This window comes from Peromyscus californicus, unplaced genomic scaffold (genome assembly GCF_007827085.1).
Source record: "Peromyscus californicus insignis strain IS unplaced genomic scaffold, ASM782708v3 Scaffold_5__1_contigs__length_169319896, whole genome shotgun sequence".
NCBI classification, from domain to species: Eukaryota; Metazoa; Chordata; class Mammalia; order Rodentia; family Cricetidae; genus Peromyscus; species Peromyscus californicus.
This window is the reverse complement of record NW_026294573.1, coordinates 83,647,258-83,675,256: the sequence shown is the minus strand read 5'-3', so window position 1 is coordinate 83,675,256 and position 27,999 is coordinate 83,647,258. Positions and strand designations below refer to the sequence as shown.

The window sequence follows — 27,999 nt, the reverse complement described above, 5'->3', positions numbered from 1 at the left end:
CTAAAAACAGTTAACAATAAATATTCTACTGTCTGAATGCCATATTGTCTTAGAATAACCAAATTCATTAGCCTACCACCTTTAAATATCCTCTCACAAAGTTTCTGGACACAGACAAAAAATGTAGAAAAAATATTTGTCAGAACATAACATGAATGGCCTCTATTCCAAATAAAGTACTCACTCCCACCCGAAACCTCATGAGCCCAATATTCACTGTCTGTAACTCCATCAGCATTATGAACTGCTTGTTAATCTCTGCTCACAGTATTCTAAGACCTCAACACCTCACATTTAAAAAAAAAAAAACTTTTCCACTGTACTTCAGCAAACAGTTCTTTATGTATAAACAGGACTCATTAGATTGGGTTTCTCAATACTTACAGTGGCTAGGTAACCTGGCAATGGCCATTTGTATGCTGGAGAGGCAAAAAACGTAGTCACTACCTCATCCAGGACACTCAGCATTCTAGGATGAAAGTCTAGAAAATCTCTGGAGAGTCACGGATATTAAGTTCACACTGAAAGGCCGAAGAAGCTAAAGTGTGATGTTAATAGAAGATCATTACAGCAGTGAGATGTACACCCCCTCAGCAAGTGCGGGCTCACTGAATTTACCTTGGGCTTTTTGCTGATCTGGGCCACTCATTGAAAGGTAAGTGACACTCATGTTGAGTGCAGGCATTTCTCTCCCAGTCACTGTCCTAAACATCAATCATATCTGGATATCCGCTGCCCCACCCCCGATGTGTTTTACCAGTGGTAGATATTTCTTAACCCGGTCAATCTGACATCCTAATCCAGCCATAACAGATGTGCGAGAATTGTATTGAAATTGCCAAAGCACCATACAGATATAGTTTTATTATTACAGTATCATTATTAATGACAAATTAAGTATTTGACAGTGATTAAATTCCGCCATCGTAGGGTATATTCATTACAGCCCATGTTCTTCATTGGCCTATGCATGAAAATCCCTGTTGTGCAGGATCCTATTTCCATGTTCCTCACTCAGCATTCAAGAGACATTTTCAACTGGTCCAGCAACAACACTTTATGATGAATGTGCAAAAATTGTACCCCGGCTAAAGACATAGACCTAGGGGTTCCACACCCTGAGTTCAAGTCTGAGACATATTACTTCTGGCAGAATAATTCCCCCCTCTCATGTGTAATAGGCAGTTGAAAATAGCCTCCTCCCTAGACTGTTGCAGCAATTAAATAAGGTAAATGTACACCACACAGAAAAGTCTTCATACCATGCTATCAATACCAGTATTCTACACTGCACAAACAGCAGTAACGAAAGGGAAGGAGCCATGCATGAGAGCATATAAAAGTGGGACGAGGAGAGGGCTCAGGTGTCCCTCTCCAAGGCCTGTTCCCCCTGTGTTTCCTGCTCTAATGTGTCCCCTTTCATAAAGCGTTAAAGGGTGAAAAAATGCATTTGTGTAAAATCCATCTGCTTTTTATAACTTCCAGAGACCCAAATGTGCTCGGGCAGCAGTTCTTTGCCACTCCTAATTAATTCCTAAACAAAGACTGCTCTGGCAGCAGCACGCTTTGCGATGCCGGTTGACCTCCTGGTGTAGAAACGATGACACAGATGCCGCGGCCGCTTTACCACCCCATTTTTCACTTTACGCCACTTGGAAAGGCCTAACATGTTTCCACCTCCCCCAGAGCAGATGGTTCCCTGGGGTGGTTCTGAGACTCCCTACTGTCACTGCCCATGGCTGCTGACCTCCTGGAAGTCAGGAGACTAATGACAGCAGCCTGGGGTAGAGCTGGCGAGAAAAATACAAGCTTGGTCTTTCATTGATATGAGAGTTTCCCTGACTTCAGAATCTCCAATCAATGGAGTGCCTGGGTGGCTGTGCGTAATAACAGTCACAGCTACAATGAACTGGAGTACCTACCAAGTGCCAAGCAGCATGCTGGCCATTATACTTGGGCGATTTCATTTTATCCAAAGTCATCTTTTAAGAGTTGAGATACTCTCCTAATGTAAAACCTAATAAACAGTATATTTTGAACTCATGTCAGCTGTGGCTGCCTGTGTAAGATTTCCACACAAAAAAAAAAAGCCAGTGAAGACTTCATCATTAGGCTCCATCCGTAGCTGAGGAACTGTAGGCAGCAGGAGGAAGGGGGTATCATTTTATAGGGGTGTGATTACAATTAGGTTGCCTATTCTCTGGAGGATGGCTCCACAGCCATGTGCATGCAGTTTTACAAACTGGACTCAGTATGTAACTTAAAAAAAGGGGGCATGAAAGTAGGAGGAGGATGTACTTTAGGGGGACATCAGAGAGAGGAAGAGGGGCATCTGGGAATAGATATCATGAAGGTACATTGATTACATGCATTAAAGTTTATAATAAAACTATTATTTAAAAGAAAGAAATAGAAACAGGGCATCAGCACTTAGAAGAGACTCACAACTTTCCAGCTTCCATTTGTGCAACACTTCCTAAAGGTGAGGTACCAACCATTTCACTCAAGTGGCCTCAAAGAGGTTGGGATCCATCATAAGGCTCTAGCAGGTTAGATGTCTCCTTCCAGGTCCGGGCTATATCATTTCATTCAACATCATCTTTTAGTAGATAATGAAGATAGTAGGTAAAAAAAAAAAAAACAGACTGAAGAACATCTGGCCCTTCCACTGAGGTAGCATGCTTGCATTCTCACTGATATCAGTCAATATGCTACTGGGAAAACATGGGCTCAAGATGTAGAATCAAGCTAGGAGTGGACCAGACAGACTTGTAATCCCCATACTCAGGATTGTGGGGGAGGTGGGGGTGAAGCAGAAAGATCTCTGTGGTTCAAGACCAACCTGGTCTACATAGGAAGTTTCAGGCCAGCTTCATAGTAAAACATTGTCTTAAAGAAGGGGGCGGGGCACAAAGAAAGAAAAAAAGAAAGAACAAAAGGAAGGAAGGAAGAAAGATCAATGTTGAATGTCAGTCTCAGGAAGGGGGCTATAAGTGGCCTTAGTCTTCCTCACTTCATTCATTCGTAAAACAGACATATTCTTTCATATCTGCTCTCTTACTCATCACTAACTGGCAGTTTCATAAAACTTAAGGAAGTAGCTAAGATACAACAAAGACCATGCTGTAATATACCAAACACTCTAAAACTTGCTAAAGGGACCACATGGAGAGGCATTATCTGCTTAGCTCCTTGCATGCTCTGAATCTACATTCAGTGCTGTAAACTGAGAAAAGGTCACAAGGTGGTTTATGGCAGGATCAGTCATCTCCCTTCCAATCTATCCAGTTATATACCAGTCACTTAGCTAGCCTGGCATCCATAAACTTTTTTGGCTTCTCTCCTCCTTTCTTCCAAGTCTCAATGTCACTGCAGCCACTGGAGATGGAGGCACATCACCCTCTCACTGCAGTCGCTGGAGATGGAGGAACATCACCCTCTCACTGCAGCCACTGGGGATGGAGGCACATCACCCTCTCACTGCAGCTACTGGGGATGGAGGCGCATAACCCTCTCACTGCAGCCAGTGGGGATGGAGGCACATCACCCTCTCACTGCAGCCAGTGGGGATGGAGGCACATCACCCTCTCACTGCAGCCACTGGGGATGGAGGCACATCACCCTCTCACTGCAGCCATGGGAGATGGAGGCACATCACACTCTCACTGCAGTCACTAGGAATGGAGGTGCATAACCCTCTCACTGCAGCCACTGGGGATGGAGGCACATCACCCTCTCACTGCAGCCATGGGAGATGGAGGCACATCACACTCTCACTGCAGCCACTAGGGATGGAGGTGCATAACCCTCTCACTGCAGCCACTGGGGATGGAGGCACATCACCTTCTCACTGCAGCCATGGGAGATGGAGGCGCATCACCCTCTCACTGCAGCCATGGGAGATGGAGGCACATCACACTCTCACTGCAGCCATGGGAGATGGAGGCACATCACACTCTCACTGCAGCCATGGGAGATGGAGGCACATCACACTCTCACTGCAGCCAGTGGGGATGGAGGCACATCACACTCTCACAGCAGCCACTGGGGATGGAGGCACATCACCCTCTCACTGAAGCCACTGGGGATGGAGGCACATCACTCACAGTCCCCTGCTATATTAGCCAGATGAGATATTGTCACAAAACAAAAGTAAAGGAGATGGCTTAGACAATATGGACTGGTTTCTTTATGACCCTTTGGGTTTCATGGCCAAGATCAAAGTTCTAGTATGGTAGATTTCAGGTGAGGGATCATTTACTTCCTGTACATTCAGATAGCCTCTCTTCTGTATATATTCATTGCATTCTCTCTCCTCATAAAGATACCATAAGACCCTGTGGTGATTTGAAAGAATTTGTTCCCAAAACAGAGCAGCATTATTAGGAGGTGTAGCCTTATTGGAGTAAGTGTGATCTTGTTAGAGGAAGTGTGTCAATTTGGAGGCAGGCCTTGAGGTCTCATGTATGTTCAAGTCACACACAGTGAGACAGGCCACTCTTGTTGCCTGCAAGTCAAGATGTGGGACACTTGCCTACCTCTCTAGCACCATGTCTGCCTGCACACCACCATGGTGCTCCATGACAATAATAGACTAAACTGAAAATGTAAGCCACCCCAATTAAATGTTATTCCTTTATAAGAGTTTCTGTGGTCATGGTGTCTCTTCACAGCAATAGAAACCCCAACTAAGACAGATCCCATGCTTATGACTTCCTCTAACCCAAATGACCTCCTTAAGGGCTCTGTCTTAAAATATAGTCACACTGAAGCTAAAGGCTTCAGTGTATGAGTTTACTTTACAATTCAGTCTATAACATCTGCTGTTCAGAACCTTAAATAGATGAGCTCACACTCCAAGCAGAACCTTGCATTGCCTATTGTGATGGTTTGAAAGAAAATGGCTCCCCAAAGAGAGTGGCACTATTAGGAGATGTGGCTTTGTTGGAGGAAGTGTGTCATTGTGGGGGTGGGCTTTAAGGTCTCCTTTGCTTTGCTCAGTGTGACACTCAGTCTACTTCCTGTTGCCTGCATACAAGTAGCAGCTCCTTCTTCAGCACCATGTCTGCCTGTACGCTTCCATGTTCCCCACCATGAAGACAATGGACTAAACCTCTGAAACTGTAAGCGGTCACCTCAGTTAAATGTTTTCCTTTATAAGAGTTTCTGTGGACATGGTGTCTTTTCACAAGACACCCATCTACAGAATTTTGCTAAGTTACTCATCAGGCCTGAGCAAGCCTTGAGCTCATGAACCTCTTACCCCAGACTTCCAAGTGGCAGGGAGTATAGGCATATACTACCAGGCCTGAGTGGTTCATTCTGTTTTTGAGACAAAATGATCTCTATTTGTAGTCCAGACTAGCCTTGAACTACATAGTTTGTGATCCTCCTGCTTCAGTGTCTCAATGTTCTGTGTTCTACTGTGCCTGGCATAAAGGGTACAAGTTTATTATTCATTACCTCAATGAAAAAGTAACCCTGGTACACTGTTAGTAGAAAGTGTTACAGGTTGGCATAATCATCATGGCAAAGAATAATATGTCTCAAGGAAAACTGAAAATGAGCAAATATATCAAATAGCCCCACCCAATATGGTTCTAATGTAGGATGCATATTTTACTCCATACATTATGACACACTAACAATAAATCGTAAAATTTAATAATATTAGAACATTTTAAAAATCATAATGTGCAATGACTAAAACCAGATCAGGATGGACCACACAGGGACATTTAGTATCAAAATATGTGGCTTGTAATAAACATTATGTTGCTAATATTGGATGAAACATTTACCATTCTGGACTTCAATTTCCTCCAAGGTGATGTGGACAAACTACCATGAAGAATTGCTGTAAGGATTAAGTAATGCATATAATGCACATATTCCTTTGATAAACTCATTTTCTAACAGCTCTTGGAAAGAACTTCTAATACCTCCACGAGTGTCAAAATCACAGGTGGAAAGTCAGGGCCCCAAAATATTTCTCCGCCTCAACTCCAACCTCTCATTTGTTTAATCAAGCAATTTACAGGGAGCAAAATAATTAGTGGCTTTAAGTGTTTTTGATACAACCAGACACTGCAATCAGGATAAATCATCTCTGACATATGCCCACATCCTTCAAGTGACAGATGACAAACAAAAGCAGGGCAAGGTCCTTCCTCACAGGCAGAATCATTGAGTTAATAGAAGAATTATTGCCTCAGCAATCCACTCCAGTCCTATTGAAAGGAACGGTCCAATTTATCAAAGCCAAATGAACATTAATTGCAGCAGTCTGGTAAGTTTTCCAGCCGCTATGACCTTCATTGAATTTTAATCCAAAACAGATAAGATTTCCTTCCACACAAGAGGAAACAACACAGTTAGCTCAAAACGACAGTGAGACTATGAAGCAGAATCACACAACCAGCACACACACACACACACACATACACACACACACACACACACACACACACACACACACACACGAGAACACAGATTCAATGTGATTTAAAGTTCAGCACCAAGGCAGGCAGAAAAATGGTAAACACAACTGCACATCTGCCATGGTTCAACCCCCTCCTTCATTCAAGAGGGAAATCAGGGAGGCGGCAGGCGAGATGAAGAAGGTGGCAAGAAGTAATAGAGACAGAATTTCAGTTAACTGCTGTAATTAATGTTATGTCTCATTGGGGAGAGATTAGGAAAAAAACAGAGAGGGAAGGAAGAAAAAACAAGTATTATTTTGCTATTAAAGACGCCCTTGAGCTGGGGAACATGAGCAGAAGCTTGAATTGGGTAATTGTTTGACTGTATCACTGGATGTGCAGACAGGATGATTGCCCCAGTGAAGTGGTGAAGTGAAGTATAGTTGCATGGAACATCCACCAGCTAAGGTTCCCTCTCCCCACAGTAACAGATTTTCTGCTGATAGTAGTTTACAGCACAGGAGGGCAGAGAGTGAGGAATAGTAGGAACTACACACACATGCACACACTGCAAACCAACCCAGTTGAAAACCTAAGTGCCACCAACCTGCCCCTTAACACTGTAACCACTCTTGTAAAACTAGAAGCATTGCTTTGTGTGTGTGTCCAGGGATGTGTGTGTGTATGTGAATGCGATTGTGGGATGCAAACATGTCACAGTATGTGTGTCCAGGTCAGAGTTTAACCTCAGCTGTCCTCTGATAGACTCTTGTTCTCAGAAGCACACGCTTGGCTAGATGGCCTGGAGGGGTCTCTATCTCTGCAATTTTCCTATTTCTACCTCCTATGTTACAGAAGGAGTCCTGAGATTACAGATGTGTGTATTCTGTGTACTACTTTTACATGGGTTCTAGGCATGAGAGCTCAGGTCCTCACACTTCCACAGCAAGTACTTTACCCACTGAGGCATCTCTCCATCACTAGAAACACTGCTGTTGTGTTTACATTCACTCTGAAATACAAAGCATAGATTAGATGACTACAAAAATCATCATGGTGAAGAGAATTATAGTGTACATATATAGTGTATACCAAGCTTCTGCAGTGTAAAAAAAACCTTGCATAATAAAATAATGGAGGAAATCAACAATGACACAGTACTACTACATAAAACACAAGGATTAACCAAATTTCCTGCCTATACTCTGTGTGTAGGGAGGGACTCCAGGACATAATTCAGGACTCTGTGCAGCATTAACTATCCTGGCTTCCACAGAAATTTTAATCTGTGATGATTCCTCAGTCTTTCTCACCTTTTATGTCCTGGACACTTTGGAATAGTGCTAGTTATTGATTAGGAGACTATCTCTCACAGGCCTTGTCTGACATTTTCTTGTGATTAGAGTACTTAAAGTTTGGACTAGGACACCCTTTTTAATGCATTATTCCAGGGAGCCTATGCCACTGCCATGCCTTGTTACTGATTAGGACAAACTTGACTACTTGAATAAGGTAATGTGGTGGGTTGAATAGAGGAGCCCAGGAAGATACTGTCTACATCCCCATCCCTGGAAATTACAGGTGCTACCTTATTTGGAAAAAGAAGTAAACAAGCAAACAAACAAACAAAATCAATGACGATTTGGTTAAGGACTTTTCAAAGAGGAGAGCATCAAGGCATGTCCTCAACCCAGTGGTATGTATGCTTGTGAGAGGCACAGAAATGAGAGGAACCAGAAGGGGTGAGAAAGTTAGGATAGCGAAGAAATTAGATTTGAGCAGCCTCCAGCACAAGAACACCAGGCTCCATGGTAGTAAGCCGGAAGCAAGGACAGAATCCCTCCTTCAAGCCCTTGGAAGAAGCACTGTCCTGATTACACCATGGTTTCAGATTCCTGGTACCTACAACAGTTTAGAACACATTTATATTGTTTTAGCCCTTCAGTTTGTGACAATTTGTTAGGGCAGCCTCAAGAAACGAATAGAATTGGTATCAGTCACATTTGACCATAGAAAAGTCACTATTTTCTTCTAGTAATTCATAAATATCCAGGGCAATGGTACTTTGAAACTGTGAATACCTTGTTCTCAAAGTTCCCCCATTTATTTTAGTACACATGGCGGATCTTGTCAGTAGTAATTATTACAGTAGCAACTGCCTAATAGTGGTTTTCTGTTTCCCTGTTTCCTTCTGCATTTATTAATTGGAAGCTCTACTGTAAGGAAGAACTGTCCCATCTGCCCCATTTGTTTTGCTAGTTGATTACTTCTAGCAGCATTTCCAAGTCGATATTCTTAATAACTCCAGCCCAACTTAACTCAGAAGATATTTAAAGAAACGGAAATTTAAAGGCTAAAGAAAAAAAAGGATTCACTGAGCTCCACACTAGGATGCTCTAAGAGCATTTTATTAACTTATTCTGCCCTCAGCCCAAGAAAGAATGTGGTCTCCGTGGTCTCGTTTACAAGAGAGGCGGGAGTGAGCATTAGAGAGATTTAGAACCACACCTAATGACAAACAGCAATAAGGGAAGACACGAATTGAACACACAGCTGTCTGTCTCCAAGGCCACATTATTTCCCACTATACCAAGCTAGGCCGCCTGTTGAGCACAGGAAAGAAGGGAGAAAGGGAAGACAGAATCTGCAAAAGTACCACAAAACTGAGCTCAGCACCCATGTTTAATGTGGACGAACTCAAATCATATGGGTGTGGGAGCCCGTTCTCGGGTTCCACGTGGCTTTACCCAGCAGGACCGCAAAGAGGATGATTAGACCACGGGCCTAAGTACAGGTGTCTGGGATGGTCTGCACTTGGCTGTGCTGGGGGAGGAGGTCTTTTGTTCCACTCCCTGGCGTCTCTATAAAAACCTTGGGGCGGAGACAGTCAGGGCCCGTTGGAATAGGTTCCAGGCCCTCTCGAGACTATCCTTTATTTTCTGTTTATCTCCGCGAGATTCTCCGCAATAAATCCTTCTATCTAATATTTTCTGCTGCTCGCACTCAAGAAAACTCTGGGGAACTGTGGGGGTGGCTGGGTAAACGCCCCACATATGGGTCAAAGAATAAACAGTCTCACACAGTGGATAAGGGAGGGAGGGAGGAGAGGGAGAATCTATAGTGTTATAGGAATACTGCACAATAGCACTGGGTACTTGAAGGAGAAGAGGTTACAGAAGGAGAGGTTAGGGTAAAACTGGCCTGAGGAGTCACCAAGTCCCCTTGAGCCTCCCGACACTGCCCCCTCCTCGACTTCACTCATTTGAATGCTTTGCCTATTCCCCTCTCTCCCCGCAACTGCTCCGCGTGCAAAGCCACCTTCTCCAATGTTTTCTCCTCTCATCCCTAGTCTACAAGGCCCAGTCACACACCTTCTTCATCCCACAGAATGATTCCTCTGTCTCCCTCTGACATGTGAGCCCCCACTCATCCCAGCCCTGCCCTGCACTGTCCACCCCCCACTACTCTTCCCTGCTTCTTGCTGTCTGTGCCTCCCTTTGTCACTGCTTCTCTGTTAAACCTGTGGTTAAAAGATTTGTCTGTTCCTCCAGTGTCCCCTATTTTCCTGCATCCCTCTCACTGTTGTTGGCTCCACTTTCTCTCAGTTTGGTTTCTCCTTGCCATTCTCTTCCTCTGGTAGTTTCCACTCACCTAGTAGACACTATTTCCTCAGTAAATACCAACAGTTGTCAACCTTTCCTGTCTAGATTTTTCTCTGCCTCCTTATGCCTCTATAATACAGAATTGATTGCTACACACATTCTCTTCACCCTCCAGAAGCCTCAGAGGAACTGTCTGCAAGACCCTTTCTCAAGCTGACTTCTTCGGTCTCCAGGATGCCTTTGTTATCTTTTTCCAACAGGGCTTTATCTGAATTACTGAAGAGTCATGATAACCTCCTTATTTTCTATTTGTCTTTCTTTCCTTCCTTCCTTCTTTCCTTCCTTCCTTTCTTCATTTTAAGGACTTATTTTTTGTTGTTGCTTAATTATTTCTGTAAGAAATTCATACATAAACACTGCTTCTATATCACTCCTGCCTCCACATTTTTCCCCAGCTCCTTTCATGCACCCTCCTAAATTCATGACCCCTTGTTTATTATTGTTACATGTATACACACACACACACACACACACACACACACACACACACACACACCCCTTACTGAGCCAATTTACATTTGTTCATATGTGCATGTGTACCAGGCTTGACTGGAGATGGGTCAAACTATATGGGAGCTTGTTTCAAGAGGAGACTGATTTTTCCCTCTCTGAACAGGCACTGACCACCTGTAGTTCTTCATCTAGAGGCAGAACACTCACTTTCTGGCCAGTAAATGAGGATGGCGCCATTCTGTTCCTGTGTTGCCATGGCGTGTGCACACATCCCTGTAGAGAACTGCTTCCTGCACCATTGGTTCTGTGATTGGTCATGTGATGTGTTTTGGTCCACAGAATGTGAAAGAACCAACATCTGAACATCAGATATATTTCTGTATTTTCCTAGAATCCCACCAGCTGTCTTGCTGATTCTCTCTGCCATTTAAACCAAATGTCTCTGACTGGGGCTCTGCTTCAGCCAAAGTTCCAGAGTAACAGGGCATATAGGGTTGAGACACAGCCCCTACATCTGCCCACACTTAACATGCATGAGAAATAAAACAGCCAGTCTCTGAGACTGAAAGGAGAGTATCTGGGGAACAAGTAACTGGACGATCTGTAAGTGTCAGGTACTGTGAAGGCTAAGGTTCTTCCAGCTTCAGTGTTGTGGTGAGCTTTTATAGTTCGATTGCTATGTGGAAAGTCTTAACACTACAGAACCTCAGGGTGGTAAGATGACTTGTGTATCTCTCCATAGCTGGTATCTAGCTGAGTCTGAACTTAAAGCCAGGCTTGTAGACACCGAAATCTCTGTGTTGGATCTCCTGTGGATGACAATAAAGGTAGTCTTCTGGGGTCCACATCCAGGTGCACTTAGGTGCATGTGTATCCACACAAACTTATGCATCTTCACACACCCATACACACACACACACACACACACACACACACACACACACACACACACAGAGAGAGAGAGAGACAGAGACAGAGACAGAAAAACAGAGACAGAGACAGAGACAGAGAGTCTTTTTAAAGCTGCTTTATTCATTTGTCTTTTCTTCCTAACAGGTAAGATTTTCATTGTTAGATTGCATGGCTACACCTATTTATCATTACATGACTGTTAAAATCAATGGCTGAAGGAATTAGTGATATGCTGTGAACGAATGAATGTACTTTATAGAACAATGATATAAAGCCATATTGCAGAGAAAGCTTTAATAAGTTCTATTCCAGTCTATTCCAATATAACACAGATCCTTCAAATAAAGGTACTGATTAAGAATGGTAATAATAGTCTCTTAGATTTATGGGGCATGTTATAGTCCTCATGTATTTCTCATATATTATGATATCAGAGAATCATAGATCATCTAAATTTGAAGGAAGTGCAATAGTCATTTCATCTATTATTCCTCTCAGAATCCTACTGTTTGGGCTTCCAACCTTGGCTGATACAGCCATGCAGACAAGGGTTGTGCTGAACCATAACTGAGCCATTCACTGCTCGGAAGTTTCAGAGCATCGAGAGAAGGTCTGTGCCACCATGGACAGGAATTTTGGTCTCTTCTAGTGTTATCTCATGGGAGTCCAACAGAACACATCTGTAGCATTTTCTGTGGGGAGCTCTTTCTAAGAGAAACGTGCTTTCAAAAGTCCTTTCTTCTACATCAAACTACATTTCTTTTCATCACTCTTCTAAAAATATTTGTCACAAAAAAGACCAAAGATTTTTTTAAAGAAAAATCTGTGATAAAAGGTATTGATCTCAAGCAGTTTCTTTAACAACTTCTGTGGACATCTTTAAGACAAGACATGCCACATCAAAATGAAATGATGTCATTGTTTAAAGGAGGCATAGAGTGGAGTTATATGTCCCACCCTGTGAATGACAACTGGTAACTATTTTGCTATAAGAATCTGATAATTGCAAAACTAAACCTATTCTGAAATGTCAAAATAATAACAGTAGCAACAGCAAAAATGTAAAAACAAACAAACAATAGCTACATTAATACAAAGAAACAAGAAGAAATTCTGATAGTGTCTGCTAGGTGATTTTGCATCTAACCTAAGGCCACCTGGGGCAGATGAACTCTTCCATTCCAAATAAGAAAACTTCCACAAAGAACTCCAGGCAAGTAAGGAATGTTGAGAGCAGGGGAAATAATTATTATCCAGGGAAGAGCACACAAGTTGGTTATTGTACCAAATGGTCATCCCTGAAAACATACATGCAAGTAACATACAGATTGAGTAGGTTATATATAGAAATACATATGTAGATACATGCATATTCATGAATCAACAATTAATGAAAAAGAGGCCATGGATTTGAAAGAGAGAAAGGAACAGTTTATGGGAGAATTTAGAGGGAGGAAAGGGAAGGAGAAATGATGTAATTCTATTATAATCTAGAAAATAAATCATAAAAACACCTTCTTTCGTTATTCATCTGCATACCCAGAAGTCAAACAAAGCAGACAGAGTGACTGACACTGAGAGTCGGTGCTGACTAAGAATGCAAAAGGTCCTTACAGGATTCAAGCCAAGAGCTTGCTCTGACTCTGTACCTGAAGGTGAATTGCTCAGCTTCCTCTGCCTTTCTTTTCTCCCATCGATAGACTGCTGGCATGAGCAACACCTCTCTCCCAAACTGACAAGGTTCCAAGTTCTATCAAGTGTTTTGAGCACCCGGAGTGAATACTCCATAAATATCAGGCATGATAGACCCTTACTACAGCTAACATTTTAATAACAGCTTTTGCTTTTTGAGCACTCACTGACAGTCAGGCACTATGCCATGTAGAATCGTGCCCAAGAACACAGACTCTCAATTTGTACAGACTGGAGTCAGAATCTCAGCTTCAGCATTTATTGGTGATGTGCATGAACAGGCTTCAAAATCTCACACATTGCCAGGTTCCTCATCTGCAAACAGGGTAAACCACAGCATCTTATTTTAGAGGCTTTGAGGCAATTAAGCAGAATGATACAAGTGTTCCCTTTAGACTGCCAGGCTGAGAAAGTTCCCCATGCCAGTGGTCATTACTGCTCATTGTACAGGGCAGTTGTGAGTGTGAACTCAATTGACACTTAGGAAAAATTCTTAAGAAGTGGGGAATATCACACCAATTTTATGAGTGACAGAGGTGATTTGGCCAAAGATATAAAGCTAATGACAGAGATAGTACTCAAATTTGGAATTGACTCCTCAGCCATAAACCCAATTAATCTGCCTATAAATTCTACAGAAGAGGCAGTAATTTTAAGAATTCACTCACAGTATCATAGAATTTCAGCAAAGAACAAAGAAGAGACATGGTAGTCAATATATTACTTAGTTGAGAAACAGAAATGAAGCTTTAATAAAGTATTAGTTTTAACCTTTAACCTTTGAGTCCTCAAAGTCTAACCTAACTATTTTCATTAGCATTTGTGGGATTTTTAAATATCATGCACTTTGAGATCTAGCAAAAACTATGTGTTATGATGCACATATAAAAATAATTTTCAGAATAGCCCAGCAAATAGTAAATACTCAAAGAAATGTCTAGTGTTATGACAATTTCCTCTATATCACATAGCAACAGAGCAGCACAAATAAGACAAGACCAGTGTCTTCATACTTGTTCAAACACTCACTGATGCAATGGTAATATTAATAGCCATCGTCTCTGTGGACTCACTATGTATCATACATACTAATGTTAAGTACTATTTATATATTCTCTTCAGTCTTGGAGACTGATATAATCAGTATGGTTTTATAGATAAGAAAACTAAGTCTGAGCAATGTTAAAGGACTCAGTCAAGGTAAAAGCAAGAAGAAGAGGCAGGAGGGCAGAGGAAGGGAAGTTAAATTCAGAGCCAGCTCAGCTGAATTCCAAACCTCTGCTTTCTTCTGGGCATTTAACTTCCTGCATGGCTGAGGCTGACAGCAACTAAGGCTAGTGTAGGAGAATGAGATGACAGTCCACTGCCTCTCTCTGGACCATGTTCACTGAGAACATCTTTGTTGTACCATCCGTTGGGATACTGATAATCAAATGGTGGGCAATCTGAGGATTAGGGAGCTGCTCATTTCCAGATGTAAGAAGCCCAAAGAGCATATGGCTCCACCTACATAGCCATGGACTGTAGAAGGTAGTGATTTTCCTTCATGAGAGGAGACATAAACTGTGGATTCTCACCTCCACACATCCTTCTTTGAGATTTCCCTGCATGACTTGGTCTTCTCACAAATCATCTTCAACATTTACGAAAGAGGAAAACCATGGCTCATGCACTAACCATGTGGCATGAGCTTGGAGTTAGGGGAAGCATGGTCCTGGGACTGCCTCCACACCACACTGTCATGAGCAAGTCAATTTGCTGATTCTCAGATTTCTCATCTTAGAGATGAGAAGACAGGTTCCAGTCATCCTAAAATCCATTCTCAATGGTCACAAAAGCAAATACTTCTCTTTGTGTTCTTGCTGAATTCTATGTAGCCATGAGAACAAGGACAGAGACCATGACTTAAATCCCCAGCTGTTCAGGGTACTACAGGCAATGATGAGTCTACTGTGAACTTCCATTTTCCCATTCATAAAGTGGGAGAGTATACTAAATTAGAACATCTCTACCTTTTCAACTGAACTGCCCCCAGTAACAAAAGTGAATGCCCTTATATGGCTCTGAAGCAAGCTTTTCTGATTCAAGGGCTTGGTGTAGTTGTACATATTAGTACAGCTTCTATTCCATACATGACAAAACAAGGACAGATGAATTAAACACTGTACAAGTACACCCAGAGAGGATAGTGGGAAAAGCAAACATCGTGTGCTGGCTCTGGGGCTGGCTATATCCCCAGAGTGTGTCTCCATGTTTCAGAAGCAACCTTCTAGCAAAAGCCATCTTTTGGTCCAAGTGGTCTTTGGGGGTAAGAGGGAGACAGTAATAATCTACCTAGATTACTGATTAGCAGACCACAAGTAAAAGGGGTGTGTGTGTGTGTGTGTGTGTGTGTGTGTGTGTGTGTGTGTGTGTGCGTGTGTGTATGTGTGTTGCATAGAGTATAGGGTATCTCAGCATCTCCATTCCCTCCTTTGCTGGTAAATCCTTCAGGGATTTTCAGTGACATCTGGTTTATGTTGAGTTATCCTTTTTAAGCTGAATTTGCTGAGCAAAGGAAAAAAATGGTAAGGGATACGATCCTGGGGAGACTGTCTGATTTACTGGAACCAACACTAGGCCTGGAGTCAGAAAAGATACATTCAGGGCTCATTTATAATTGAGATAATCTGATATAGGTTACTGGGTTACAGGAAAATTTATGTAACTAAACGTTATGGTGTAAGTTGGAAAGTATCTAATAAATATTAATCAAAACTGAATCTCATGCCCAAACATTAAAGGCAGAACAGTCACACCTTCCACCCTCTTAATATCAAATGGTACTTCAAAGCCCATGGGGAACTGAGCAAGCACATTGAAGTGGTGTTTACAAATTTGCACCCCAAAATTAGCGTGCAGGCACCCACTTGGGTTGGCATGTGGCTGCATCATTTGCTAAATATATATATATGGAAAAAGTCTACCACACACATTCCATGAATAACACAAAGGCCTTGATTTGTTCCTCCATGTGATGAGCACTCGTTAGGTCCAAAATTAACATTTCTATCTGGCTGGGGTGTGCGCATGTTTTTCCAAAAAGAGAAAAATTCCACGATCTCACTCAGCCCTAATCAGAACATCCATTGCAGTTTTGTTGGTTGAGGAGAAAATAAACCACAGTTCTGTTCCACTGTATAATCTCAGTAAATAGTGACTATTGATGGAAGGAAGAACTAACTAAAAAAGGGCATTTATGCAGATCACTCATCTTTCTGAGCTCTGCTCTTCTCTTTATATATGTTAGGGACATCACTTTCCTGTTTTTACCTATTTTTCACATCCTTTCTAAAAGTTATGTTGAAGAAATAACTTAGGGTCAGCTTCAAAGAGTATAATATTGGGGGACAACTGGACTTGTGATCATCAGATGTCACCCCAAGCCCACCAGATGTGCTTTCTGTATCCTGGATGTGTCTGTTGCTACTTTTCTGGTTACAAGGCAAAAACACAAATTGTAGGGCTGAAGATAAGATACAGTTGGTAGAGTGCTTGCTTTACAAGCACAAAACCTGAGTTTGTTTTCCCAGAATCCATATTAAAAAGGCAGGTGTGGTAACATGCTCCTATAGCCCCCGCACCAGGAACCAGTGATAGAAGAATTCCAGAGGTTGCTGGTCAGCTAGTCTCACAAACCAGGAAGTTCCAGGTTCAGTGAGACACTGTGGCTCAAAAAATAAAGTGGAGAGAGATAGAGTAGGTGCTAACTTCTGATTCCCACACATGTACATAGAGGGATTCATACACACACACACACACACACACACACACACACACACACACACACACACACACACACCATGAATTCTAACTTTAAAAAAAGAAAAGCACTACCTCAGTTGATTCCAGCAGCCTCCTCAGAGGAGAAATAGATTCACAGAGTTATGTCATTCAGCAGACCTAGAAGTTGTCTTTGCCTCTCTGTGCTCCTAATTTCATTTCTAATATGTAGGTGATATGCTATGCTTTATGCATTCTTGGTTCACATCAATGAGGTAATTTTCACAAATGTGTACATCACTGTGCTGGACAAATGAGAGATAAACAAGAAAGTCTCCAACTGAGAGAAAACAGAGCCTACAGAATTCAGTGCTGGCTTGAGTACTCAAGAGCAGTGGTATTGCTTGCAGGCTATGGCACACTGGGTAAGTGTGATTTTTTTTCTCCCCTCTTCCAGAATACTCAACAACTAGAATTTGAAAGAAATAGAGGCACCATCTTAAGTGCTGCACTGGCTACATCTGGCCCATCACTTGGTTCTACCTGGTGGTAGAGGTGAGCCTTAAAGCACCTGCAGTATCAGGGCACTTGGGAAAGGACATCCCCCTGTGCCAGTACAGCTTCAACCTCATTTGTTTAGTAATTCTTAGAGAGATCAATTATATTTAGAAGCACAGGACCCCAGCCCTCATCCAAACAAGGCAAGCACGTGACAGATGTTAAACAGCTGTTCCCAGACATGTCAGCCAAAAGGCCAAAGAGTAAGATACCCTTTATTTTCTCCTCTGAAGCACAATTAGTTTGTCACAGCTGACAGATGACGGATGTGATTGTGGCATTCCAGGAGACACCAGAGAATTCACCTGACCTTTTGAGATCACACTGTCCTCTTACTGGCATACTCCTACTCTTCCATCTGTGGCCAATCCCATGCTTCTTTCTGTCCCCCACCCTCATCCCATGCCCAGCCACTCACCATTACAGAAATGTGGAGAATATGCATCTGTTCCTCAACGATCTCAGAAGGCTCCTGGAGCGTGGGAGCTGTGGCCTGGGCCAGCTGCCCTGAGCTGCTCATGGAGACATGGAAGTACAGTGTGCCGTTCTCCAGCCACTGCTGTCTCCAGTGCACCAGAGAAATGTCCGCTGCTGTGCCAGACATCTCTGTAAGACAAGACCGAAAGATCTGGGTGAGATGCATGCCAGGCTTCTGTGCTTAGGGAGCAAAGCTGCTTCACAGAGTCATGAACTTAGAAGCCAATTACTGTGTCAAGACGTTTTCCCTTATTCCACCTATGATCCAGGAGTCACCACTTCTATTTATAGATGGGAAAGCACGGCCAAGATATTCCTCAAGTAACACAGGACCAGAGGTACCGCTTGATCTTGGTGTGTCTGGGGCACTTTTTCTAAGACCTCATGTTTGAAAAGGTAATTCTTCTCCCAGAGTATAGTGAACCTAAGCAAATGAATAATAGTGCTCCAGTTTTCTGAGGTTGCACAACTAGCAGAAAAATGATGGGAGAAACATCCTTAAGTTCGTGTATGAATTTCACAGACACTAACCTAGAAGTCCTCAGGGTAGAAGCTCAGAGCTGAAAAGACCCCAAAGAGTATACGGCTCAGCTTTGGTAAATAGGGTCAAGCCTGTTTGGGGAAGGGGATGGACATTTGTGCTGTTGTAAGCCTTTCTCAGTGTTGATGAGCACAACTCCATTTGGGGAAATGTATGTTCTATGCTCCAAATCAAGAGAGCTTTGTCACAGATGCCTGCACTGTTTAAAAGTAATTGAAAGGGAATGGTGATGGCTCTGTCGATAAAGTGATTGTCATGCAAGCATGAGGACCTGGCTTTTGATCCTCCTCAACCCCCTCTTAAATTTTTAAGGTGTAGTAGCATGCTTACTTAACTCCAGAGCCTGGAAGTAGAGAGAGTTAGATCTCTGAAGCTCACTACTCAGACAGAAAAGTCATGTCAGTGAGTTCCAGATTCAGAGAGAGACTATTTCTAAAAAATGTAAGCTGAAGATTGGTTGAAGAAGACACCAAATTTTGACTTCTGGTATCCACTTACATAAGTAGGTATGTGCATAAATGCCCACACACTTACCTGAGTAAGTATACATTTATAACAGACACACACACACACACACACACACACACACACACACACACACACACATACACACACACCAGCCATTACACAACTTCATTGATATTATGTAACTGGAAAGAAATTAAGCCTTTCCAGTAAATTATTAAATCAAATCTCCTAATTTGAAGATTCTAAGTCTCTGTGCTTTTATCTGTTTGTAAATACTTTTTAAAATTACCATATGAATAGTAGTTTTATTAAATATTATATAATGACCATAGTCTCTTATTAGGTAACAAGGGTGATGGAAGAGGTTTTAAAAATGGTTTTGCTTAGATATTATAAATTATTTCCTTAGTATTTTCTACTGAAGCAAGGCATCACTAGAAATATCTCAAAAAGACAAAGCCTATGAGTGCATCTTATGAATAAAGGAGAAAGGAGATGGGATTCTGGGGGAATTACCAGGTCTGCACTCAAGTCAGAATTATTTTGGAAACCAGATAGCCATGGTAGTGCCCATATAAAACATTAAGTCTTAGTAGTAACTGAGGCTTAGAAATTTTTTTTAAATAATTTATTTAACTTTATTTTATATGCATTAGTGTGAAGGTATCAGACAGTTGTGAGCTGCCATGTGGGTGCTGGGAATTGAACTCAGGTCTTCTGGAAGAACAGTCAGTGTTCTTAACCACTGAGCCATCTCTCCAGCCCCCGAGGCTTAGGAATTTAGTCCACTGTGGTCACAGAAGTGACATTTGGATATCATCCCAACAATACCCAAAGATCCCATAAACACCCTCACACACAGAGAAGGACTGATGTGACAAGCCAAATTCAAGCTTTTCTTATCCAATCATCTCTTCTCAAGGCAAATTTGCAGCCTTCATTTCATCTGGTGACACTGAAGAATCTCCTTGGCTCAACCAAATCCCATTAAATTTTCCTCATATACTCCAATCCACAAAGACTTTAATTTCCTGAGGTTAGCAATCAAAAATCCTTAGGGAAGTAATGCCTGGCACTTAGTAAGGGCTAAGAAGAAAGTTAGTTATGAATTTTTTAATTAGTTATTGATTTATAATCATCATAATTATTAATATGGATATAATTTAATTCAGTTTTCATTTGCTATGAAACAAGGCTGGAGATATCCTTGATGTTGTTCTGTTTGGCATTCCAGTCTATTGAGTAATGTTCAAAAGATAGCCAACATTCCAGCTTCCTCAGTCCCTCTCTCCAGCCACCTAGATTGAGGCATTATCCTCCTATTTTATGGCTTCCTACAAATGCTTCTTATCTTCATTGCCTCCACCCCTTTGCCTTCCTGTTTATTCTCAACCACAAACTAAAACACATGTCATCTCATACTACTGAAGATCTAATTCTATACCCTTCCAGGGCCTCCTCCCTCATTCCAAATAAAAGACAAAATGACCAGAAAATGATGAATAATTACTCCAAGTGCACAGTCTTGGACAGCTTGAAGGATTAGCCAGAGATGAAGCAGAGATGGAAGTAATCACAGAAGTTCATCATCTCCTAGAGCCAGAAACCCCAAAGGGCCTTGAGAGCTTTTGTGGTGCTTCAGTAGAAGATACTGGCTGTGTCTTTCTCAGCCCCTTCCCTCCTCTGAGGTGGGAGTGGTCTGTTCAGCCACCAACCTACCTCCCAATATCAGCACTGGGGACACTGGCAGTCTTCTCGGGCAGCAGCCAACTGTGACACAGTAAGATGGAGGCCTTAGAATCAATGGTCTTGCTTAGCATATCACTTGTTTTGCTAAGTGCATCCAAGTTTGGAACTAGAGATTCAGGGAACTCAGGCTAATGTTTGGCCCTTGAGTAGTTGGAGCTAACCCAGCACCAAGGAGTCTAAGTCTATAGGATACCACCAAAGCAAGAAACACCTAGCTGATACAGCCTGGTTTAGACTGGCAGAACAAGCCCAGGGATATTGGTGGGAATCTGAACTCCAGTCTCCTGAAGCTGTGAAATCCCACCATGCATGAGGCTTTCCTCACTCATGTTTCCATTAGGCAACAGAGGGTTACAGATGGTTAGTGACTCATTTAAGGCCACTGGTGAATCTGTTCTCAGCTGGACTTGGTGGATTTCCAGTCAACGCAATTTCTACAATGCCAATTGCACTTGCAGCATCTCCTTTTCCTTGACTAAATTAGCCCATGAACAAAACTAGATTGAGCTCTTTGTTTGCTACAGCGATGAGTGCACAGTCAGCAGACAGTAAACGTTAAATGATAATAACAGTGTGTGAAACACAGTAAATATTGAATCACAGAGGATAGCTCTGGACTTACACTATTACAAAGAGACTGTTGTTGGGGCAATAGGAGAGGCAGCAGGAGACTGCAGAATGAAAACTACTTTAGTGGAAGCAGAAAGCTGTGGTTGGTATTCATTCACTCACTCATGCATTCATTCATTCACCCATTCATTCATTCAATGTAGCTTATCATGGTCCTTAACAGTTTCAGGCTACTTAGCAGCTCAGCGTGTGGACATAAATGAATTGCCTGTAAGGAGTCTGTTAGCAACAAAAGTTCTATGTAGTCTGCTGTCACCTAGCCCCCTGTCATGATCTCTGAGATTCTGAATTATCAGACTTATCCCTTCCCTACTGAATCTCCTTCATCATAAGCTACAGCCCTATAGTCCTTAATATATCTGTTAAACGTGCGAGCTCCCTTTTGTATCAGGGAATAAGTATCTTCCTGGAATTCTCCTCCCAGAGCTTAAAAAATTGGTTTCTTCTCAGTATTAATCCCCCACTGCAAATGACACCTGCTCTGGGAAGCTGTGCCTGAGCACTTAAGCTGAAGGACTCCTCTTTCAGTACATCCAATCTCTATTATGCTCCCTTCACAAAAACTTCTGAATAGCACTTGTTACTATTAGAAATTTATCAAACATATTTACTTGAGTATGCATTTGTTCTCTGTCTCTCCATGAGAGCAGAGACCTTGTATGCCTTATGTCCTGCAGTTTCTCAAGCATTTTGAAAAGTACTTGGCATATCATAACTTTTCAGTAAACAGTTACCGAATCTTTGGAGTATAAGTAAATGTATATTTACATATGTGTATATGCATGCAGATACTTACACAAATGAATATAAGATGGTAGACTTAGTAAAAAATATAAATCAGGATGCTAAGTCTCATCAGAGGATTAAGAAAGAAAGAAAAATATCTGTTGGGAACTCAACATCAAGAAGGGACCATGGAAGCTTGGAGACCAAGAACTATTGACAAACAGAGTAGCATGGGCACAGTTGAGGACAGACATTGATGATCTTCAGAGGTGATAAGACATCAAGAACAGCTGGGCAATCCAGAAAATAGAGCAAGATATACATGCAAGAGTGCAACAAACGCAACTCCAGCGGAGGTAAGGATTTCAGTACTTGTGTTAAAGCATCTACTTTATTTGGCATGCAGTAAGGAACTGGCAGAGCAAGCTTGATCAGAGGGCCAGTCCTGTGTCCATTAAAAAACAGGTCAAAGAAATTGTAGCACGACCAAAGCCAGCTCTTGAAATTCCCTGCCGATTGATTTTCCAATTGCATTTCCCTTTTTTTCTTCCCCTGGTCCCTCCATATAAACATTTCATTGAAGTCTTCAAGTCATATTACAATCAAACTTAAAGCAAAGGGGGACTAAACGCATTTGGTCGGGAACCAAGACGATTCCCATAAAGGCAGATTATGCTGACATGATGAATATAAAATGAAATAGCAGATATTAAAGTGGGAGAATTGGTGCACCATGCCTTCCAGTGGTAGGCTGATTCCAGCGCCTGACTCCCTCCCACCCTGTGTAGCTTGGTTTTATATTGGAATCATAAAGAAACACAGAGATTGCCTTTTCACCTTTCTCAGTTCTCCCCCTATGGGCAGTAACTTGTGAAATAATCAATAGCCTCATATCCCCTCAACCATCCCACAAAGCCAAGCAAGAGGATCAGCCTTCATCAGTAATTCTGGGTAGCCTGCCATCATGCCTCAGAGGCTACTGATGCCTTTCAGCCTTCTGGAAAAGAAATAAAAATCCCCAAGGCATGTTATGCTTTTAATTGGCTTGTTCTTCCTAATCTATGGCACTCATTGTATTTTTATTTAATTCCTGAAGGTCATTATGAAAATAAGCAGTGCTTCTGATCTCCAGCCATCCTGGTAACATCTCCCAAGTGGCTAACTAACCAGCCTTCTGCTTCCACAGCACCAGCTGACCCTCCAGTAGATTATTTGCAGAAATCCAGAGAGAGCTTCTGATGAGTTTGTAAATGGTTTGGCCTCACTGAGGAGGAAGAAGACATTATATGCAATTGCCTGTAAGCACTCACTGCTCAGGCAGGAAGAGTTGGGGAAGGTAGTGATGTGAATTCCAACCACCCTTGCCACCAGCTATTACAGCTTCACACCTGATCATCACGCACCCTCTAAGCAGGTCCAGAAAGTATTTGCAAAAACACACCCTCTTTTTAATCTCTGTTATATTTAATTAGTGCGAACCTTTATCATCACTCTCATGGGCTATTGCAACTGGGTCTGGGCCAGTCAGGGTCTCATCAGAAAACACACATTCACTAAGGTCATTGAAAATTGTTTCATAAAAGGGGCCATTTACAGAGGCTTGGATAGGATTAAAACAAACCAATAATAGTGAGTGAAGTACCTCAAAGTTAGTTTCAGGAAGGAACTATCACATGGGGGTGGAGAAGGAACTGTTATCCTGAAACTTCGAAAGAGCCACATGTGTACAAAAATGCTACAGACAGTATCTTTAGCCTTTAATAGAATGGCCCAGACACTGGCAATGCATGGCCCAGAGTGGAAGCTGTCAATAGAATCCAGACCCTGCACAGTTCTCTTTCTACCTTGCAAGTGTCTCATACAGGTCAACCTCAACTGATACCCAAGGGGGCTTAAGTCCAGCAAATCATATAGGTCAGCCTTCTTAGTTTCACAGAAGACCAGAAATGGATTGAAAATGGATCTCAAAGGACAAATGGAGACAACTCAACAGGCCCCTTAATTGGTACCACTACCACCTGTCAGGTTCTGTCTTTCTAACATATCATCAAATTAGCCAAGAGGAAGAAATTTATAACTTGTAATATGATTTTGTCGTTCTTTTGTTAAACACTCTTCTGTGGTGCCTAATTTTCCTTGTGAATGTATTTAGAGGAACCTGACACACAAGTCCATTTATGAGCCAACTATAACTTCCTCTCTACTCATTTCTTTTCACTCTTACCCTTGTACTCACATAGTAAGCACACAGTAAATACATTGTAAGTACTTCACACTACATAGTATTATAATTATGATATGTACAGATGCTCCCCAATCTATAATGAGATTGTATAAACTTATAAATATTTTATAAGCTACACATAGTGTATGTGAAGTGAACTTTGCATACCTAACTTATCAGAGCTTAGTGTAACCAGCCTTAAGTCTGTTCAGAAGATTTCATTAGCTTACAGTGGAACAAAATCCTCTCACACACCACCTATTCTGAAATAAAATGTTGACTGCTTCTTGTAGTTATTGATATACATATCCCATTCTCATTGCATGTGGTAAGACACATTTTATACTATTCTGAAATTATTTTTTTAAACTGTAGCCCATATTGTGAATGAACACAAAGTAGGGGCTCCATAAACATTTCACAATTGCATTAAGCATCCCCAGTCTCTGAGGGAAAGGACAGCAACTCAGGGCATCAGTGATGGCTTGAATTCCATAGAGAAACTTCACAGAAATGTTACTATCATCTTGTTCAAGTGCAGGCTCTCTGGAGAATGCAAATTAAGAGGAAAATAATTTAACTTTCAAAATATTACATTGTCACGGAGCGTGAGAGAGGATGTTTATATGGAAAACAGGCAATCTTAGGATTTTGTCTGGAGATGAGCCTATGTATATAGAGTTGGGAAGAGATACACTAAAATAGTAATAAGAGTACTCTTCAAATGGTGGGATCAGAGGTGATTTTAATCATGTGCAGATACATTTTCTCTGTATTGACTGTAAATCACCTCTGTAGTAGAGGCAAATACATGCACATTCATTTTAAAGATTTATGTAGTGAATCAAGCTTTTCTAAGATCTGGCAGTGAGATACTCTGTCCTCAGAAGCCCAGTCCAAGGGACTGAGAACAAAGGTATGCTATAGATAGTTCAAATCAAAGTGAGAAGCTTGGAGGAGAGGAGATGGCTTCTGCTTGGAGCTAATGTCTTCATAGAGGAGTCCAAAGGATGGGCTAGATTTTTAAAAAATACCAAGCAGACAGAAAGACCTTCAGATGGAGAAAAGGTACAAAGGTGATGAGGAAAAAGGGTAGCAAGCATGTGAAGAGATGCACTGAGAAGAAGCCAGAGGAGACCACAAAGCTTCCTCACTGTATTGGAAGCTCAGAGACTGCTGTATCCATTGCATAGAGAGCAAAACATTGAAAGGGGGCAGCCACCTCCTATGGATGGAACAGCTTTAGTTCAGAACAGTAAATATATGTCCCATTTAGGCCTCCTTCATTCAGTCAGAGTAAGCCCTGGTTAAGGGGTTTTTGAAGCTCTCCACATAACATTTAAAAAAGAAAAAAACAACAGGACAGATGAGCTGATATCTGGATGGATGATGGATGTATCTCAGTTGCTTTGACCTACTCAAACAGTCTGGAATAGTGAAAAGAACACTGAATTTTGAGTATGAAACTTAGAATGATATTTTCCCTTATATTAGCTGACCAGTTTACATGAGGACAAATCATAGAGTTTATGATTTTTCATATTTGAAAAATGGGGGTCACTGTCTGCCCTACTTACATTATGTCTAATATAGAACTGAGTAAAAATAAGGCCAAACATAGCAGCATTTTCACAAATCTGCAGGGTTCGGCTGTTAGTCCCAAAGTGCACAACATCATTACCATGGTCCTCCAACAGTCAGCGTGCCTCTCACAAATCATTAGCTATTTAAAATGTGTCATGCACAGAGCTTGGTCCAGAGAATAGACTAAAGGGAGAAATACATTTGATTGCTACCCTCACAGACTTTCTCGTCTTGCCTGGATTTTCTCCTTCCTCTGTTCTTGTTTAAACACACACACACACAAACAAACAAAAACAAAACAACAACAAAAAGCAGCAGCAACTTCCCCCATAATACTTCAGCTTGCTTACTTGTCTACCCCTTTAATCACTGCTGTCCCCAGCATGTGGTAGGTGCAAAATAAATATTTGTTAAATAAATGCATCATTCCCTGTGAATTCATTAAATTCCTTGTTTTCAAGAAAATCATAATCTAGAAGAGAAAGAAAAGAAAAAATAACCAAAGTGATGGTATGGTAGTTGCCACAAAACAAGATGCATAGCATACTACAGGAAATATGTGTGAAGCCAGCCATTGGTCCTTGAGGATCTGGGATTTGGGCAAGGCTGCAGAATTTATGATCTGGGTGATTCTAAGAGATCCTGATGTCAGGCAGGTTACATGCCTTCAGGATGATACCAATGGTATGCTGGGTTTGAAAGGTCGCCTGAGGGGACAGAAGGTGAGGAGGTGGTGGGGGTGAGACAGAGCTGAGGCCCTGAAGCAGTAGTTGCAGAGGAGCATCCCAGGAGCACCTCAGTCCCCCTCCCACCATCATCTGTCAGCACTCATCTCTGCCTCTGTCTCCAATCTGCCCATTTCTGCATCCTTTGGGAACTGCATCTTTTATATAAAACTATTTTTCTAAGCCACTTGGTAGAGATAAATAAGACAGCTATGCTTGGGTTTAAAGAGGAGGGGAAGAGAAGAATTAAGAGTTATTGGCAAGGGAGAAAAGCATATCATTTCAGATTAGATTTGAAAATAGATGGAAGGTTGATGGAATTGATTCTCATTACTCCTAGCTATTCTCTCCACAACCATTTCCCTCTCTCTTTGCTTCTTTTTTTCAGGGAGTCTTCCTTTATCATTTAGCTTCACTGTACTCTTGTTTTTTTCCATGTGCTTGAAGATTCTTCTGTTCTTCTTTGAGTCCACCATAACAGTGGGTTTAATAGGATCCAGTCCCCCCAAAATGATGCAGAGAAGTAGCTAAAAGCCGAGGAATAGTAAGGAAAACTTACAATACCTTCTGAAGTGTCAGGCTAGGAGTTTTTGTTCATTGCCTTATTTAGTCTGACCAGAGGCTTGGGTACACACGGTAGAGAGTGCTATATTAATTTTATAGCTGAGAGTTCTGATGCCTTATGCACTTCCACCTAATAAGTGGCAGAGGATTCAAGCCCTGGTTTCTTGATCCCAAACTGAGTGTTTTTCTCTACGCTCCTGCCTGGGATGAGGAAAGGGTTCAATAAGTTGAAATAAAGAGACAGTGGGTTCAAATCCACTTTGGGACATGATATGAGAAGTACGAGGACAGTCATCCTTTTGGTCCCCCGATGTTCTGGCTATATGTTTCACCATTTTGAAACATATTGGGGTTATATATGCTCCCCTCTGTTTTTAACATCCAAATATCACCCCCCCAAAGAGGTACAGGAATTATCATGCTATGGAGAGATTCTGTGGTCACTCTGTTCCTTTCTATACACTTCACTGAGTTGACCTTTAATAGGCTCACCTTTCTGAGCCTTACTTGTCTCAGAGGGAAAAAGTGTGGGAATCATAAAAAAAATCTCTTATGATTGTTGTGAGAATCTGGAGTATGGAATGTGTGAAGGACTAAGCATTTAGCCTGTGGATATTCCCTGCCAATCGTCTGTCTTCTTGTCTTTCTTTTCCATCTCACCTCTGTCAAGGAAATAAGAGTCAGACTGTTTTGAGTGCAATGGGGATGCTTGTGAAAGTATCAAAATAAAGAAAAAGGAAGGAACATAGGTATAAAACTGCAAACTTTTGTGGATACTATCCAAGTGTCTTCTAACTCATCCCAAGTGCTCCATGCCCCTTTATTAACCCTAAAGCAATGATGTACAGTA

The 27,999-nt window shown here is 41.8% G+C and overlaps 1 protein-coding gene across 5 annotated transcripts in view; it reads right to left on the bottom strand.

Moving 5' to 3' along the window:
- The window catches only part of Astn2 (astrotactin 2), a 947,200-nt gene that overhangs the window by 801,253 nt on the left and 117,948 nt on the right, over positions 1-27,999 (bottom strand). For all 5 annotated transcript variants that reach the window (XM_052714946.1, XM_052714945.1, XM_052714947.1 and 2 more), the window contains exon 2: positions 17,880-18,067. In XM_052714946.1, coding sequence (XP_052570906.1) covers positions 17,880-18,067 — 188 coding nt within the window. The remainder of the gene's footprint in view (positions 1-17,879; positions 18,068-27,999) is intronic.